We start from the raw sequence: 17,500 nt of genomic DNA on the forward strand, positions 1-17,500 counted from the left end.
GAATTATCTTTGAGGAATGTTTTATAAAAGCAATAGAGGACCTTTTTCCGTGTTTCCATACTCTCATCTAAACACTCGGGGAAGTTGGGAGAATTCTCGACGGTTATGCAAACCCGAGACGCAGTCGAGGATTTGCATAACTGTCTCGAATTCTCCCAACTCCCCCTCATGTTTAGATGAGGCTATGGAAACACGGAAAACGTCCTCTATTGCTTAATTGGTATATTCTAAAACAGTGGATAGCGTTGAATGCGCGCGCTGATTGTCTACTCAAACTCTGGATATACTTTGCTATTCACCTCCAAGCAATTCGCGCGCAATTTGCGACTGAAATTGTTGCAGGAATAAATGAGTTAAAATCATCTTTTTATCTCACTGTTTTAGTATATTTTAGCCGTCGGTTCGCGGCTCGGTAAACATCCACCACTAGCCACCTCCACTTCGGTGAATCACGTTGCTATAGTAAGTGCATTTTTTTAAATTCTCTATATTTTAAGACTATTTAATGTTAGCACGTACGTATTTTAAGCGCACTAGACGCTACCTGCATGGGTAAATAAACGATTGATTGATTATCAATCACAGTCCGTGATACCCGTTCCTGTCCTTTGTCAGCGGGTTTTATGCATGATAATATCTGTTCGTGAGTGTAATTGTTTGAGAGCGATTTCGTTCGTGTTTAGAGATGTTGTCGCGTACGCTTTTGAGAGGGGTGTGACAGTTGTCCTGTTCAACTACATGTATTAAGGCGTCAAGTGCAGGATCTCTGTTGGAAGGAGGAATCCAAGAGCTTTATATATGGAATGGGTTCCTGGTGGGTTGGGGAGAAAAGTCGTTAATAAAATACAGTAAACGCATGCGTCGTGCGAAGTCGTTTAAATCAGCCTTGATTTCTGTCCAATTTATGTTTTGTGGTGTAGGACACAAACTAAGACCTCGAGCAAGGGGTTGAGTATGTTGATGTGTGAAAGAGATTGTGCTGAGTTTGATAACAAAGTGGGTGTCTAGTTAGATGCTATGGTTGTTGTGTCACCAGTATCGTTGGCACGGTTTGTTCTGTTTACGTCTGCGTATTGTAAATAATCGTAAACAATATTTATCTGTGACCCTATACATATATCTATATATACACATTATCTGTAATCTTATGCATATTTTCTTATTTTCTTATTTGAAAAAAAAACGGCCAATCAGTTAACTCCCTGAAGAAGTCAGGCCATGCCTGGCGAAATATTAGTTGAACAAAAATATATATATCCTCACAGCTGTACAGCCAGCCCTTCATTATTATTTTGATTGACTCGCAGGATCAAGCCATGTTAACATATTGTAAGAATTAATAACCAGGGAGCTCCGCTTTTAGGCTTGGCTAAATCTATAAATTTTATTTGACAGTATCCTTCGATTAGAAAAGCTACAAAAATTAATGATAATATAACTTGCCTTCAAAACGCAGATTAAGATGACTTTGGGGAAAAGAAAATTCTTTATTTGCAATATTTCAGGCCTTCGAGCATTTTCTGACAATTGAGACCTAAATGGCCTCCTCGCATCCGATCTCAATCCTAAATACTTATCGTGTTTTGAAGAGTAAAATATGGTATGACGGAAGAGGGCGAATCCCCCACAGATGGCGCTGTTCCGATGAAAATTATTTGAAATCTGCTATTAGAAATTGTGTAGTTATTTCAAAGACGAAACCGTATTAGTTACTTTGCGTGAATTTGGACTACGCAGTCATAGTAACAACAGATAAAAATTACCTTTGAACAATGGACGAGTTCTAAACATAGATTTCAAAGAATGTTCATGAGGCCCAGGCATTCGCTCTCTAATCTCATATTCTCGTTTATATTGATGCTAGATTAACGTGTAGGACAAAAATCACCAGGAAACGTAACCATGTCCTTTAAAAAGACCAGCTGTAACCTTTTCGGCTGTTGTTCTACAGATGTATTGCCTTAACAATGTAAAATATAGATTTATTAAAAAAAGTCATCTATAACAAGCTTGGCAAGGACCTTTTAGGCCAGTGTTTTAACTCTGTTTGCCAATAGGCCCTCTACTTTCGCTCTAGTTTTGTGTATTGTTTAAAGATTTCCCATCGTCTAACGTTACGTTAACGTCTTTCGCCCGGAGAGCATTACTTTCGTGCGTTGGTTGGATGATATGTTTAATTGAATCGAGTGTGTGCGCTTGAAAAAAAATTAACCCGTTTTCCTTGCTTACACAAGGTAATAAAAGTACTTGTGAATCAATACGATTGTTGCCGACCATGTTAAATGTACTCTTACTTCTCAAATTTGTAAATCAAATAGAGATTTGCGAAAACCTTTTTTTAAAAAGTAACAAGAAGATCTTTCAGATCTTATAACCGCGCTTTGAAAATTTATCATGCTGTTTTCTTACCACTATAGTCGCAACGTAGTACACATTCCAAAGCAGTCATTGTTGATTCACTGATGACTGTAGACACAAAATCCCCTAATCAATCTGTAGCACAACAACTGACAATAATGACTGCGCACGAACGTGTTGCACCATCACTTAAAGCTGAGGTGAAATCTCCGATTGCACCATCAGTCATAGCCGTTATAAAATCTCCGATGACGTAATGGTCTTAATTAATATGGCATTTTCTTTGGGATATGTATGGGTATGAACGATACGATAAAAACACTTTTAACAACTTACAGCTTTCTTTCTTAAAAGTCACGATTAAATTTAATTGCTTTTTTACACGAGTAAAGGGGTAGCAAAGTAGTTACACGCGTCACATAATTCAAGAATTACGTTATCCATGGCTATCTTTAGTACGGCGGTTATTTCCATGAAAGTTGAAACGTCGACGCATTCCATAGATTACGTAATGGCCTTTTATGTATTCAATACTCGCTTCGAATCAAGCGCTTCAATAACACAAAAAGGCAATATATTTTGTACTAAATAAAGAATATTCATAAAATTTTAAGCACATTAACGTTTTAACAGCTTTTGGCGAATAAACATCATAAGTTGCGCGACGTTCCACTGACTATATGGCCGAGTGGACGTTTGGTTCAACTCACCGACAAAACGAAAAAAAATAGACAACGTGCAGAGCAAGAACAGCGCTCCGCCCATGGCCGCGCGATTAATAAAGGTATAAGCTGTATGATGTTACCAAATCGGTTGGTTATTACTTCAGTCGCTGAAATAAAGTTAAGTTATAGCCTTTAGTTAAGCAATTCGTCAAGTTGCGAGGGTCTTTACGAATTTATGCTTTTAACAAATGACACTCACCTTGCTCATTGACAGAGATTTCAAAAATTCAATTCTTGCCAAGAGCTCGCTAGGGTCAAAAATGGGTCACAAATGCACGGAAGCTTTTCTGTGTTTTTTTCTGGTAGCCTCGTTTCCCTATCATTTCTTAGCAGTTCTCTTAATCAGGAATACAAAGAGGAGAAGTATTTTAAATTGATGTATTCTGGGCCAACACGTAACCCTAAATTTCATCCTCTGTAAAAAAGTCAAAAAATAATTGAATTTGCTGAAAGAAAGACTTGACCGCAAACTGCAGAAATTAGTTTAACCCATTCAGTAACTTTGTATATGCATAAACGCTATAAAAACTAATATAATGCGCGCTGGCCAAGAGAAATCGGTATTAAAGTTGGTTACCGTTTTCTTTGCAGTGAAGCTTTCCCGTGGAAAAGAAACCTTCAAACGATGGAACCAAGTCTTATCAAGAGGCCACTGTGAGTGCAAAATGGACGTCGTTGAGGTTCTGCCTACTAGTCAGTAGCCTGAGCTGTATACCTCGGAAATGAAATAATTAGTTGTGAGTAGCCTTTGACGGCCCATCCCTTATATCCCAAATACGAAAAACAAATTTTGTTTGCTTAAGCTTTAATCCTGCAAGTCACTGAGCAGGTAAATGTCTAAGCGCGTACTTATGACATTTAATTTTTTTTTTGTCAAAAAAACAATATTTTTTTAGCCCTAAAGCCTTAACTTCATGATAGTGGGTGATTTGATGGGCAATTTTAACAGCTGATTTTCTTCACGTATAAAGCTCTCCACTGGCTTTCTAAGAAATTTCAAAAAAATATGTTTTTTTTTACAAAAAAAACAAAACATATATTAAATGGAACTTCATAAGTACACGCTTAGACATGTACCTGCTCAGTGACTTACAGGATGAAATCTTAAGCAAACAAAATTTGTAAATATGCCTGTTTTGTTACTTCCATAGTGATAAATCTTTAAAAGTCTCACACGCGATCGCGATAGTAGTTTCCGATTAGAGCAAGTATTATTTTTCCGAGAGAGTGTCAAGCGACGTTTTCCAATAAGTTAGAAAAAAAGACAACAACATAGATTACCCTAGTATCTCGTAAAGGTAGGAAATTTGAAATTTTAAATCTTCCAAAAATCTCAATAGGATTCGACAGAATGAAAAACTGAAGACGTAGAACTATATTCGCAGAATTAGTCTTTTAATCGACCAGTTTTCATAAGATTGCCGGTTTACTCTCTGTTTTAAAAGTCTTTTTATTAATCATGTTCGGGGTACTTCAGTTTCCGTGTTTCTTCGAAAGGAAATATTTCTTAGTCTTCAAATACAATGTTTTATAAAATACACTGGGAGCATGCACTTATACATCTTACATCTCACGAAAAGAGGACAGCTTGCTGAAATGATTTGACAGGGGAACTTAAGACAGGAAGTCTCCATATCGGTACTTGTGTGGTTTTTGGATTTAAAAAATTGATTACAGGAACTAGAAATACCAGGAAATTTCACTTTTGACGATTAATTCCGGCGTCTTTTCAATTTTGGGCTTTTAGTAACATAAAATGTGACCTTATCTTCAAGAGAACATCCATATGCAAAAGCCAAATTGAAACTAGAGGTCCTTGGCATTCTTCCGTCCCGTTTTAAAAAATATTTCATTTTGCTTATAATCCTCTTTTTTTTTATTTCTGGGTAAAATTTGAACCCGCCCATGATCATAATATCTGTTATGATGGCAAATTCTGATGAGGAATACACGGTTTGATCATTTGTAATATTCTAGTTTTTAACATGAACTAATTGATACCTGACAAAAGACGGATATAGAGTAAAATTACACGTGAATGATTACATGTTTCGGTTGAACAGTGTATTACTTTTTGAATAATTGCTTTTATTTTAATTGTGATTTTAGAGTTTAGATAAGATCTGTTAAAATGAAAAACATTAATTTTTGTCTAGCTTTGGAAGGACCGGATTTACAGGGCACACGCCAACTCAATTCCGATCCTGATATTTGTTCGTCTTTTTGTGAACGTTTCATTAATTTATGTATGTATGTATGTATGTATTTATTTATTTATTTATTTATTTATTTAATTATTTTCAATTTTGCACATAACACGTAAAGGAAAGCGTTACAAAACGTATTGACAAATACCTGAGGCTGAAGGAAAGAAGCCACGAACCGCTGATGTTGAATCCTGAACTAGATTAACCAAAATTGGAATGCAGCAATATAGTGTCCACCAAGACACTAAAGCAACGCATTTTGTTGTTCATTTAGCACTGTAATGTTGGTGAACGAAACATAAAAAGATCTAGTTGGTTAATTTCATGCCATGACATTTCGGGAGCTTACTCAGTCCGGCGGTATAGCTAGATGAATTGTGTAATTATTCCTAGCACAAACTTCTGTAAAAGAACCGTTCTTTGAAGATTTGAGTTATAGACGACCCCAAGTCTCTAATTGCTTTAGCATCACTCTTGTCGCCTGTGTTTTCGCCGTTTACATCCATTTCAGCCAGAATTTCAGTCATGCATACACAAAAACAAAAATGGAGGTTTTTTGATGTAAAAATGTCTATTTTTGAAACATTATTGTAAGCTATTTAAGGCATATTAAGGGTAAATGAGTAGACAAGTACGACTGAAAAGGTAGGTAAAGACCTTCTTTTAGGCCGTATTTTCCGAGGTGCGACCTTGTGTAATTCCGAGGGAATGAACAAACCTTTGGGCCTTTCAGGACTCTCCTTACTCATCAAGGTCAAATTGTGGTTCTCGTTGATTTTCGGCTCTTAACTCCCCGACAACGTACCTGAATCTCGAAAAAAGACGCGAGACAAAAGAAAATCAGCAACTGATAGTCAAACCGTTAATGAAGAAGGGGGAAGGGGATAGGGGAAAGGGAAAGCGGAGGGGGGGGAGGGGGGGGGGGTTATAAGCCAGGATGAGGAATTTTCCTCAAGTGGAAAAAATTGTGAAGAACGTGCTTTATATGGAACTGCCTTTCAAGTACTAACGTTTCGATTCACAATATTTGTGAATGACACCCGAGCTCCCGTTAGTTCATCCGACTTTAGGATTTTTTAAATTCTTCTGGTAAACGAGGGACAAAGGACTCGCTAAACAAATTAATTCGTTAATTAAACGGCTCAAACACTGTAATACGTCACAAGTGTAAGTTGAACTAAGAAAATAGTGAAACGGGTCCACTGAGGTGAACAAAATGCTACTGATGATATTAATGATATTTGAGTGCACACTGATGATGTCCGTGTGCAAAAAAAAAACAACAGCAACAAAAAAACCGCCGCCAACTGGAAAGACGCTGGCGCCGTTCTCAGCTTCTTGTTGACAAATGCTCCTTGGTAAAGAATCTGGTCTTCAACGCCAAAATGTCGTTCTACTCTACTCTGATTTATGATGCCGGTACCAACAACCATGTCCTTTTCAAGTCAATTGATCGTCTACTTCATAGAAAACCCGATAAACGTCTACCTTTTTGTTCTTCGTCGGGTGAACTTGCTAATAGATTTGCCGCCTTTTTCAAGGAAAAAATTGACAAACTTCGTAGTGAGCTACCTGAAGTCGATGGCCCCCATATCTTCGCTGCGCCTGATACTCCTACGTTGGACAGTAGCCTAGAGTATTTCTGACGCACCACTATCCAGGCTCTCTCGGATAGGTTGTCCCGTTGGTGCGAAATCACGCAGCTTGGACTCTCTTCCCTCATCCCTTTTCATAAGTCATATTGATCTTCTTCTACCTGTGTTATATAGCATTGTTAACGTTTCCTTGGAAACTGGTCATTTTCCACGATCCCTTAATATCTCTAGTTTTGTCACCGCTCCTCGAGAAGCCTTCACTTAATCATGAACTATTACGGAATTTTCGACCAATTTCTAATCTCAAAGTTGTCTCCAAGATCGTCGACAAAGTCGTCGCCTCCCGCCTTATTCACTATCTTGAGCTGAATCATCTCGACGAACCGCTCCGATCAGCGTATAAGCTCTTTCACAGTTGTGAGACAGCTCTTGTCCGTGTCCATACCGACTTATTACGCGCCGTCAATAACCGTTGTTGTGCGGTTCTGCTACTACTCGATTTATTGGCCGGCCTTTGATACTATCGACCATAAGTTATTACTTAATAGACTCGAATACAAGTTTGCAATTCGTGGTAAAGCAGATGTGAGACAGCATTTGTCTTTGTCCATAACGACTTATTACGAGCCGTCGATAACCGTTGTTGTGCGGTTCTGCTACTACTCTATTTATCGGCCGGCCTTTGATACTGTCGACCATAATTTATTACTTAATAGACTCGAGTATAAGTTTGCAATTCGCGGTAAAGCATTGGAGTGGTTTCTCAGTTTGTATCTATTGACCAGGATAAATCCTCATCTCATGAATGGAACAGCAGCGTTTCTCAAGGCTCCGCGTTGGGACCAGTCCTTCACGTTCTTTGCACATCACCTGCAGCTGATATTCTTCGACGCCACAATATGGCTTTCATCTTTACGCTGATGATACTCAGTACGCCTCTTTTTCTTGCAACGATGACCTGGGATTACAGCGTACTTTGAGTGACATCGAAAAATGCCTTAATGACGTACATGTATGGATGTCTGCCAACAAGCTTAAACTAAGCAAAGATAAGACGGATCTGATTTATTTTTATTCCAAATACAGTCTACAGACGTCTTTTATCCTGCTTCATTTTGGTGTTGATATCATCCAGCCGTCCCAACATGTCAGTGACATTGATGTTATTTTTTACTGTACTCCTTCAATAGGACCTCACGTTAACTCCGTCGTTAAGTCCGCATTCTACCAACCTAGGAACATTGCCCGTATTTAAAAGAAGTATTTATCAGGGGAGTGGGAGAATTCATGGCTGTACGGACGTGTGTTTGAGATGTCCGCATAATTTTGCTCAAAAGACGCCTTCCTACGGAATTTGACCCTTTAATAAAAGTGCTTTGCATCAACGTCTGAATATGCAAGTTATCTTCTTTGCCCTTAATGCCGGCAAGAAAAACAAAGGAGGAGATCCAGGATCAACTGACCTTCTGAGCGCTTAAGTTTCACGTGTAGTGTCACGTGACTTCCGATGTAAACAAACCCCAAAGTTCGGACATTGGTTTCACCCACGTGTAGTACGTGTACGAACTTCGAGGCGATAATTCAAGTTTCCGTCGATATAGCCGGTTTTTTCCATGACCTATAGTCTTCAAAATGTGAATATCGAATAGAACATCCGTCCGTACACACGTACTGTACATGATAGAACTACGATTCGCATATTTTAGCGAAAAAAACACCCTAAAGGTCGGACCCCAATATAACCTTCAAAATTCGAATATCGAAATTCTAGGAAATCATCAGGGTCAAAATGTCAGTACAGAAGAACAACAGCGACTTCAAGGCCATGAATGTGGCAGAACTTAAAAAATATTTACAGGATCGCGGCGTTTCGGTAAGCGGATATTTAAAACCTTCGCTCGTGGAAATCGCTCCTGCAGTCGAAAGAATGGGTTTACCTTTTGACCCAAACTTTGAAAAAGATAAAGCAAATGATGCGGTGACATTAATCATTCATGATATGGTAATTCCTGATCCATTTTCCCTCAAGACCGTGAACAACTTCAACTCTTCTCCACCATTCGGGTTGTTCGATATTTTTAACCATTTAATCTACCACTCTACTGATTACGATAAACAGGGCCTCGCCGCTTACAAGTCCTTTGATGACTATAGATTATTCAATGACGGTTACGTAGAATCCTTGCTTTCTGCTCCATTGAAACACGAGGGAGTCCATGTTTACGTAGCCAAAGTTAAGCCTTTCATGAAGATAAAGACAGACGAAGGAAAGGAGTATTACGATCTCTGGTTTATTCTCGAGGGCAGAGGTGCGAACCGCGGCAGTGTACTCCAAGCACGATGTAAGTGTAAAGGCGGTCGAGATGGGGGTTGTAAGCATATTGCAGCTGCCATGTACGCTCTTGAGGATTTGCTAAATACTTGTGGCGAAGATAGTGTAACGAGTGGCCCGTGTGTTTGGGTTAGGAAACCAAGAGGGAATACGCAAGCGTGTGAAGTAAAAGATCTTGTCATTGAGAAAAGCAAAAAACCTTCTCACAAAAAAAAAAAAAAGGAAACAAGTTTACTCTCAAAACATTGAAACAGATGTCCGTGCCCCTGAAGACAGAAATCCACCAGATGAGGAGTATCTAAAAAAGTTTACCAAACGAGTGTGCCACTTAAAAAGTACACCTGTCATTTTGCCCCTATTTAAAGAACGTTATGGCACTCCAGAAGAAGACACAATCACAGAAGAACCTGGTCAATCAAACCATCAGCCTCCACAGACCGGTATAATGAGTGCTAAGCTCCTGGAGATTTTAAGTAATAATCCCGAAACCTCAGCAGAAGAAATTGTCAAGTTGTTGTCTTTTAGTGATACAGAAAGAAAGCTGGTTGAGAGAACAACCACCAAGCAATGGCAACCCGTACGAACAGCGCAACGCTATTGCAGCGCTGCGCAACTTCATATTTTAGGTTGCACAGTGCTTATGCCTCCTTTATGCGACGTTCATGCGTTCACCACGTTCCAGAAGCAGAATATTGAGCGCTGCAGAAAGGTTGCAATGCCTAACAACGAAAATGCAATGGTAAAGCAGCGCTGTATATCGTTGCTTAAAAGCTGCGACTGAAAAATACTTTCGAGGAAAAGTTTGGAATGTTTAAGAGCGACAAAGCAATGCTCACGCAGCGCTGTACATCGTTGCTCAAATGCTTCGACGAAAAGATCAATATGTAAAAGTTTGCAGTGTTTAGCAACGTAAAAGCAACGCTTAATAAACAGCTTTGTGCATCTTAATTTGCCTTAACGTCAGGGCTATACATGTAACTGAAAGATATCTATAATCAACGGCTGTACGTACGTAAGGTATATCCAGTCTTGAAGGTTATAAAAATTCAACTCAAGTCACAAATACATTCTCATTAAAATGTTGTATTCTGTAGAAAATTGCGATTTCAAACCTCATACTATATGGCCGGAGCTTATATTTAAGCCCAACATGTTGATCGGTGCAAAAAGGTTTCGGGAAATTGACGCCAGCAGTGCACACCACCATTATTTCGAATTTTCGGTCCGAATGGAGCGATAGTTTTAGCGACCCCCTTCAGCGACCCGCGATAAGACTCACGATTGGTCACCATTGACCAATCGCGGGTCGCTAAGCGATCTTGCGACGGTTTGGATAAAGATAGTTGCGAACAAAGCATCATTCGATGGCTCTCGAAGCAAATGTTTGCAGTCTTTGGCGGCCCTTAAATCCTTCTCAGTGTACAAGTCGGCTCGAATAAAGAACACGAATGGGTAGCGGAGGAATCGTCCGTGATCTACGTGGAATTTCGAGGCAATCGAAGCCTTGGGAACGAATTTATAGCCTTTTTCCTTCGATGATTCCGTTCGGCAGCTTCGTCTCGGTGCCCAACCTTGGGAAAGAAGAGGAACCAAAAACCATCTAAATCGCTCTAAATCGACCCAGAAACCGTACCAGAATCAAATAAATATAAGACTGAAGCAAGGTAACGTGTTTTTTTAATTTTAAATCGTCAATAGTTTTCAGAACTTTGAGGAAAACCGTTTTACCGATACAAATCCTTATATTTCTACTCTCGCATAATATAGCATTGTACGGATACTCATATATCGAGCTTGGGCTACCTATAGAGACACATGAAATGATCAGAGAACTGCAATGTATTAAATCAGATAGCTGTGTGAACAATATCATCTTTCGTGACGGCTTTAAAGAATCCCGCTCGCATCATGATCAGTTAATGACCCAGTTAATGTAACTTACAACGCAGCAGTGAAGAAGCTCTTTGGGTAAAATATTTTTGTACATTATACAGCTCATTAAATAGCTTGCCTGTAACTCCGCTATGCAAAATAAATTTAATTGATACTGTTGATGCTTTTGCTTGTGCCCATTTTTCGATTGATCGGCTTGTTGTTGGTGGCCATTAAGTTAAAAGGCTTCTCAAGGTACCTTTTCTTAGACCAAGAAAACCTCTCGCATCACGCGACATCCTACCTGCAGCGTTAAAGCAACGCAAAGCTATTAAAGCAGCTCTCTTGCAACACATCTGCAACGAAAGGGTCGCTAATGCATCACCGATGCAGCGACCATTCAGAAGTCCTGCAGTGCTTAGCAAACAGTCTCCTCGCGCAGCGTTGGTGAGTCGCAAAAGCAGCGCTGCTAAACGGTTGTTTGTTTCAAGTTCAGCACGTCCTGCTGCAGCGCTTAAGTGACTTTGAGATGTCTTTGAGATGTCTTACGTGCAGTCATTTTTCGAAACTCCCGCAGTGCTATCAATGCAGCCATCATGCAACCTTTCTGCAGATATAAGGGCAACGCTGGTCAGTCGCTAATGCAGCGCTGCGTAAAGGTCGTACGTTTCGTACGGGAATGTGAAGAGTGGTACCTTCACAAGGCAGGGTTTATCACAGCCTCAAAGTGCAAAAGAGTTTTCACCCGCCAGGAAACACTTGACAAAAACCCTGCTGAAAATGCCAAAAAGTTGGTAGAAGAAATTGGTCTAGTCAAGTCATGTCCACCTCCTATCCAGGAGGAAAGAGAACCACAAAATGCCAGGGAGTGGGGGTTGTTACATGAAGAGAGTGCTCGGAAGGCATATCAGCATGTTGCAAGCCACATTCATCACAAGCTAAAGCTGATCCCAAAAGGCTTTTTAATCTCCCCGTCCAAGCCTTTCCTTGGTGCTAGTGTGGACAATATTCAGAAATGCCAGTGCTCTGATGGTTGCCCAGTTAGAGTGATTGAATACAAGTGCCCTTGGAAGCACAGAGATCTGCACCCAAAAGAAGCCTTCTTAACCCCAGAAATTGGTGGTATTCAAAAAGGAAATAATTTTGCACTTAAGTCTAGTTCAAATTACTACTTTCAAGTTCAGTTTCAAATGTTCGTAAGCGGGCTCACCTTGTGCACATTTGTTGTGTTGACCAACCAGGGAATCTTCACTGTAGATGTACCCTATGACCCAAGCTTCATGTCTGTCGTCTGTGCAAAGCTGGAGAAGTTCTGGACAAGTCAGGTGCTTCCTTTCTTGCTAAGTGAAGTTTCCATGACATCCTTGCCAGGTGAGTAGTTATAATGATTTAAGTGCTATGTTGGTAATTATTAATTTCTCAGGTCATTCTGGAGTTTTTCTTCTAATTTACAGTTCATGCCTGACCCCATGCTTACAATGTTTTTTCATGGTTTTTATCTTGGGGTCTCTCCAAGCAGAATCATCACAAGAAGCATTTTGCTCTTTCCAAGATTCAAACATTTCAGAGCAAAACCTAAGCAGTTCTGCACAGCAGCCCTGTAGCCACTCAGAAGCAGATGTCATGATCTGTTCACAAGAGAAAAACCCTGAGGCAGTTACTACCACTTCACAAAGTACCTTATATATAGACTTGTCCCAGTGCAGTACCCCTACCCAACAATCAGAGAGTGTGGAAATCTCTGGACTTCAAATCTACAAGGATGATGTCCAAACTGTTAAACCGAAGTCCATGATCACTGATACAATAGTCTTGTTTTTGTTCAAGTACGTAAGAATTTTCTTTACATAACTATAATTTATAAATGTATTAAGGCATCTCTTAAATGGCTCCGACTGATATTCATGGAGCATCATGCAAAAAGAATGGATTTTTTGTTTATAATTATGGAATATTGGGGCCAAACAATATTATTAATATGGATACATCAGGCAAATAACAATGTGTATTGTGATTTCAGGCAACTACCTCAGATATATCCTATTGTCAGTTCCTTTTTCTATACCACCTTATGTGGGGAACAAGATGTTGGGTCCACCACCTCAAGGTAGTGACAGTGAATTCTAAATAAGCATGATTCTTTTTTTTTTCATACTTTCTCATGCTTTGCTCACATTATATGCACTAAAGTGACAATATCACCTTCTTTTATTATTTTATCATATTCCTGTTCTTAATTTCATAACTGTCCGCCAAACATCAGCAAAAAAGTTTTTCAAGGCAGACCTGATGAACAGTAGATATGTGTTCATTCCAATCAATAGAAGGTTACTGTTATAATTGTAATCTATAAATAATTTCAGTAGAGCTAGTAAAGTTAATACGGTGGTAATTTGCTGTAACAGTGACTTAAATAAAACTGCATGAAATTATCTATTATAATAATTTTACAGTACATAATTTTCAGCTTCAAATTATTTCAAATTCATTATTTTAAGTAACATACACTTGCAATTATTATTATTTTTTTGCACAGTTTACATTGGTTGCTGGCTGTCTTAACCCCATGGTATGCATTTCAGGATATATCTTTTTAAATGTATATGTACACGTAATCTAGGAGTTCCATTGCATACATAATACCTAGCACATGTTTTTTACTGGATTAAATATTACATCTTCCATTGCATCAATCAAGCTGCCATTTCTGTTCAATTAGGCACTTTTTGATACTGGACTCATTGACATGGGACATAAGCACAAGGCATGAAGAAATACACAATATCAACAGGTGTAGAAGAATTTATCTCCACAAAATACACTGAGCTACACCCGTACATATCTATAGGGGAAGTTAAACCATTGCTTTGTAGAGCAGTTTTCAATTGAGTGGCGAAAATAATTATCAAATTGCTTTGGTATTACTTCACTTGATCACTTACTCATTACTTCATTCATTTTTTCAACCAATCAGAAGTGAAACCAAAACCAATCATGGTACGCGCATGCACAGTTTCTGTGCTTTGTGTTGGCTATGTGTAATTACTTCGACATTTGATTGGTTTACTGGATTGTCTCTGTCCTTTTTGATTGGCCAAAGTAATTACTTTGGTTTTGGTTTCAAGACAGTCGATTGAAACTTGCCCTATGTAATGACATCTTAATTTATAACCTTTTGCCTTAAATACTTTACAACCTAGATTCTTGGATCACCTATGTGCTGCACACAGTATAACCTCCATGACAAGCCAACGATCAAATTATGTGCTTAAGGTACGTTGTGACATAATTACCAAAGAACTAATTCCATTGGTAATCGTATTGTCCAATTAGTGGGATTGTTTTACTTTCAGGTACCTCAACAATTGCCAGGAAGCAACAACTGTGGATTCCATATATTATATTCATGTTTGCTGACCATTTCTTAAAGGTACAGTGACAGGACGTGCATGGGGTGAAATCATTTTAGATCGCAAACAAATTACAACCAATAGGGAGAGATTGCATGTTAGTAGTTTCTCTTGACTTTCATTAGTTAATGCAAGATTAAAATGTACATTCATTTTTCGAATTATGTAGGATCTGAAGGTGTACGAAAGTGATCCGAATGGGTATGTCAATGCTGAACATCGGTGGTTTGATCCTAAAGATGCTGAAACCAAAAGGAGATTGACAAGAACTTATTTGGAGGCTCTTTTTCAGTGATGATGACTTGGAACAGTTTATAGCTTCTTTCTTTTTCATTTATGAACTTTTGTACAGAACATTTTGTATTCATCAATTACACTGATATTGTTTGTATTTAAAATTAGGTAGTATACATTGAACTTGATTATATACTAGATTATTTTTTTTCTTTTATTATTGATGGTTGTAAATTTACCAGTATTGCACAGACCTTAATGGCAAAACTAATATATGGTTTACATGTAAGAGGAATAACTCCTCTTAGGAAGTTAAACAATTTCAGTTGCCTGATCATACGCTCAATATGAACCCTGGATGTTGCCACTCGTCTTGTGGCAGTTGATGCTCGTGCAGATACATTGTTCTTGCGCATCATTGGGGGTGCAATTAGTACAGTGTCATGTAGAGCTAAAAGATCTTGAATGTTAAAGCCCTTATCAGCCATTACAACATCTCCTGGGTTCAGGTTTTTAAGGAAACCACTGGCACTTAAAATCTCCTTGTCACTAATACTTCCACTATACAATTTCAAGACAAAATTAAAATGCAAAATAGGAGACATTGAAATAAGTAACTTAAAGGTATTTGAGGACTTGTATTGACTGTAGGTAGATCTTTGGCTTGAAGGTTTACCTGGTTTTTCAATATAGAATTCTGTACAATCTATGATTGCTCTCAGATTTTTAAGACAATCCTTTTTGAAGCAATTTGATTTGGATATTTCTCTCAATTCCTCCTTTGTTGAAAAAGTAAAAGAAACAACAACTCCTTTCCTAGAAATAAAATCCAAGTTATAAATATTCTGCTTCCAGTGCCTGTAGTAATACCGAAGATATCACACAGCATTTCAAGACTTGGGTTCCTTCTTAGTCTCACAAGAGTAAACACAAATTGTTCTTTGCTTGTAAGCTTGGCCAGCTCTTTCCTGTTCTGAAAAAGAGTGTAATAACAGACCTATATGTCAATAACATTATGATGTCAAAAACATGCATGGCTACATTAGGGCTTGATAACAGATTTATCAGTCAACAAAAGTAAAGTATCTGAAATACACTACCTTCATGTACCTATCCTGGAGCTTTCCTGTCTTTGTTTTTCGTGAACCTTTCCATACGTTCATGCGCTGACTTTTTTCTTTGACTTCACCGTAAATCAGCTCAAGACATTCCTTACTCATACCTGCAATATCAGAGATCAGACGGTAAAATAACTGTTCAGCCCATACTTCAATCTCCAGGCTTACTTAGATTCCCCTTTTTTTTATATTCGTGTCCAAATGTATTTAGAGTGAGCGTACCTGTGTAGTGGTAGGTTTTCTGTGGGTCCATTACTTTCATCATAAATAACATCTTCATCAGTTTGTCAGTGCCTGAAGTCTAGTACATAGTTTATTAAAAAATCAGCACAGCTACCTCAGTATTAAGCATAAATTAAGCATACTGTAAATGATTTAGGTGCAAATATTTAGGAAAATGCATTAAACTGAAAAGGTGCCTTACTTGCGTGCCGCATTCTCTCAACATTTTTTTATCAGTTTGTGTGTCGCGGTCAACATGGGAGGTGATTGGTTCATCATCAGGTAATGGTTCCGGAAACTGGTCGATGATCTGCTCCTCCATTTCTTGTAAGCCTTCGATTTCAGCCTCTTTTGCACTTACAACTGACTCTAAGGACAGATCTAACAGGGTCCCGGCAGCTTCGTGTTCCTCGATTGATTTACCAGTATGTAGATGAAGGGTCAATAGGGTTTTCGCCGCAGATCGTTCCAGACAAATTTTCTTGCTTCTCTCTTTGTCTGCTTCCCGTTCATCAGATGCTTTTCGTTTGCGATTGAGCCGCTTCACCTACGCACAGCACTAAATACTTCAAATGACAGATAGTATTATAAACGGAAAAACCGACAGACTTACCTTTTCTTTACTGGCAATAGCTGATATTGGATCAGGATACTCTTTTGTTGGACCATTTCCACCAACAAAGTGTGTACTGCAAATATAACTGTCCTTAGTACAAACGAACGTGTCACCGCGATGACATGCAGTAATCCACCTTTGCCGTCTCTCATTTTGTCTATGTGCGCCAGGGAAATGGAAAAATTTAACTGGATCACCATTTAAATTTCTTTTCCAAGACCGAGGGTATCGGGAATCGTTTCTACAAGTACCATAAGCACATCTTTTTGTCGTAACCATTTTGTTTACAGCGTAACTTATAATTAGGGTCCGAACTTTCGGGTGTTTTTTCACCAAAATATGTGACTCGTGGTTCTACCACGTACAGTGCGTGGGTGAGAACGGATGTTCTATTCGATATTCAAATTTTAAAGACTATAGGTCATGGAAAAAACCGGCTACATCGACGGAAACTTGAATTATCGCCTCGAAGTTCGTACACGTACTACACGTGGGTAAAACCAATGTCCGAACTTTGGGGTTTATTTACATCGGAAGTCACGTGACACTACATGTGAAACTTAAGCGCTCAGTAGATACAAGAGCATCGAAGAAATCCAACCTGGCGGCTTCTGACAAAAGCCATGGTATTGTAAATGCAATCGAAGAGCTATGTGACGAAGAAAAACCCAGTCTGCTTGAGATCAAAGAAATTTTAATCGCTATCAAGTGCTCAATATCATCGATTTTCGAGGAAAAAAAAGCGCTGAGGAAGAACATCGAAAAACTGAAAAGCGACTTCAACTTCAATGACAAAGAACTCAAAGACTTG

At 38.7% G+C, this 17,500-nt stretch overlaps 3 protein-coding genes across 11 annotated transcripts in view; 1 reads left to right on the forward strand and 2 right to left on the reverse strand.

Annotated features, from left to right (window-relative positions):
• The window catches only part of LOC138058149 (adenosine receptor A2b-like), a 45,009-nt gene extending 41,204 nt beyond the window's left edge, over positions 1–3,805 (reverse strand). For 2 of the 5 annotated variants that reach the window (XR_011133807.1, XM_068904040.1), the window contains exon 1: positions 3,661–3,805. The gene's annotated coding sequence lies outside the window, so the exon portion shown is untranslated. The other 3 variants (XR_011133806.1, XR_011133808.1, XM_068904043.1) reach the window with 3 other exon arrangements.
• A 6,779-nt stretch (positions 3,806–10,584) lies between these two features.
• Positions 10,585–16,274, forward strand: LOC138058151 (uncharacterized). 4 transcript variants are annotated; one of them, XM_068904047.1, is made up of 8 exons: positions 10,585–10,881; positions 12,331–12,460; positions 12,609–12,915; positions 13,110–13,196; positions 13,626–13,658; positions 13,809–13,880; positions 14,290–14,362; positions 14,669–16,274. In XM_068904047.1, exons 2-8 carry the CDS (start codon positions 12,370–12,372, stop codon positions 14,792–14,794), a joined length of 789 nt encoding a protein of 262 aa, XP_068760148.1. In that variant the 5' UTR covers positions 10,585–10,881; positions 12,331–12,369; the 3' UTR covers positions 14,795–16,274. The 4 variants fall into 4 exon arrangements, with proteins under 4 accessions (XP_068760148.1, XP_068760150.1, XP_068760149.1 ...); XM_068904049.1 differs by lacking the exon at positions 10,585–10,881 and having other exon boundaries at positions 12,405–12,460; positions 12,544–12,915; XM_068904048.1 differs by lacking the exons at positions 10,585–10,881; positions 12,331–12,460 and adding an exon at positions 14,443–14,519 and having other exon boundaries at positions 12,479–12,915; positions 14,669–14,805.
• On the reverse strand, positions 14,932–17,146 carry LOC138058150 (uncharacterized). 2 transcript variants are annotated; one of them, XM_068904044.1, is made up of 5 exons: positions 16,687–17,146; positions 16,276–16,620; positions 16,074–16,152; positions 15,834–15,955; positions 14,932–15,706 (listed from the first exon to the last, which is right to left on the reverse strand). In XM_068904044.1, the coding sequence occupies exons 1-5, from the start codon at positions 16,966–16,968 to the stop codon at positions 15,503–15,505; spliced, it is 1,032 nt and encodes a 343-aa protein (XP_068760145.1). In that variant the 5' UTR covers positions 16,969–17,146; the 3' UTR covers positions 14,932–15,502. The 2 variants fall into 2 exon arrangements, with proteins under 2 accessions (XP_068760145.1, XP_068760146.1); XM_068904045.1 differs by having other exon boundaries at positions 15,573–15,701.
• Positions 17,147–17,500: the final 354 nt, after the last annotated feature.

Source organism: Montipora capricornis, chromosome 7 (assembly GCF_036669925.1).
Source record: "Montipora capricornis isolate CH-2021 chromosome 7, ASM3666992v2, whole genome shotgun sequence".
In the NCBI taxonomy this organism is placed as follows: domain Eukaryota; kingdom Metazoa; phylum Cnidaria; class Anthozoa; order Scleractinia; family Acroporidae; genus Montipora; species Montipora capricornis.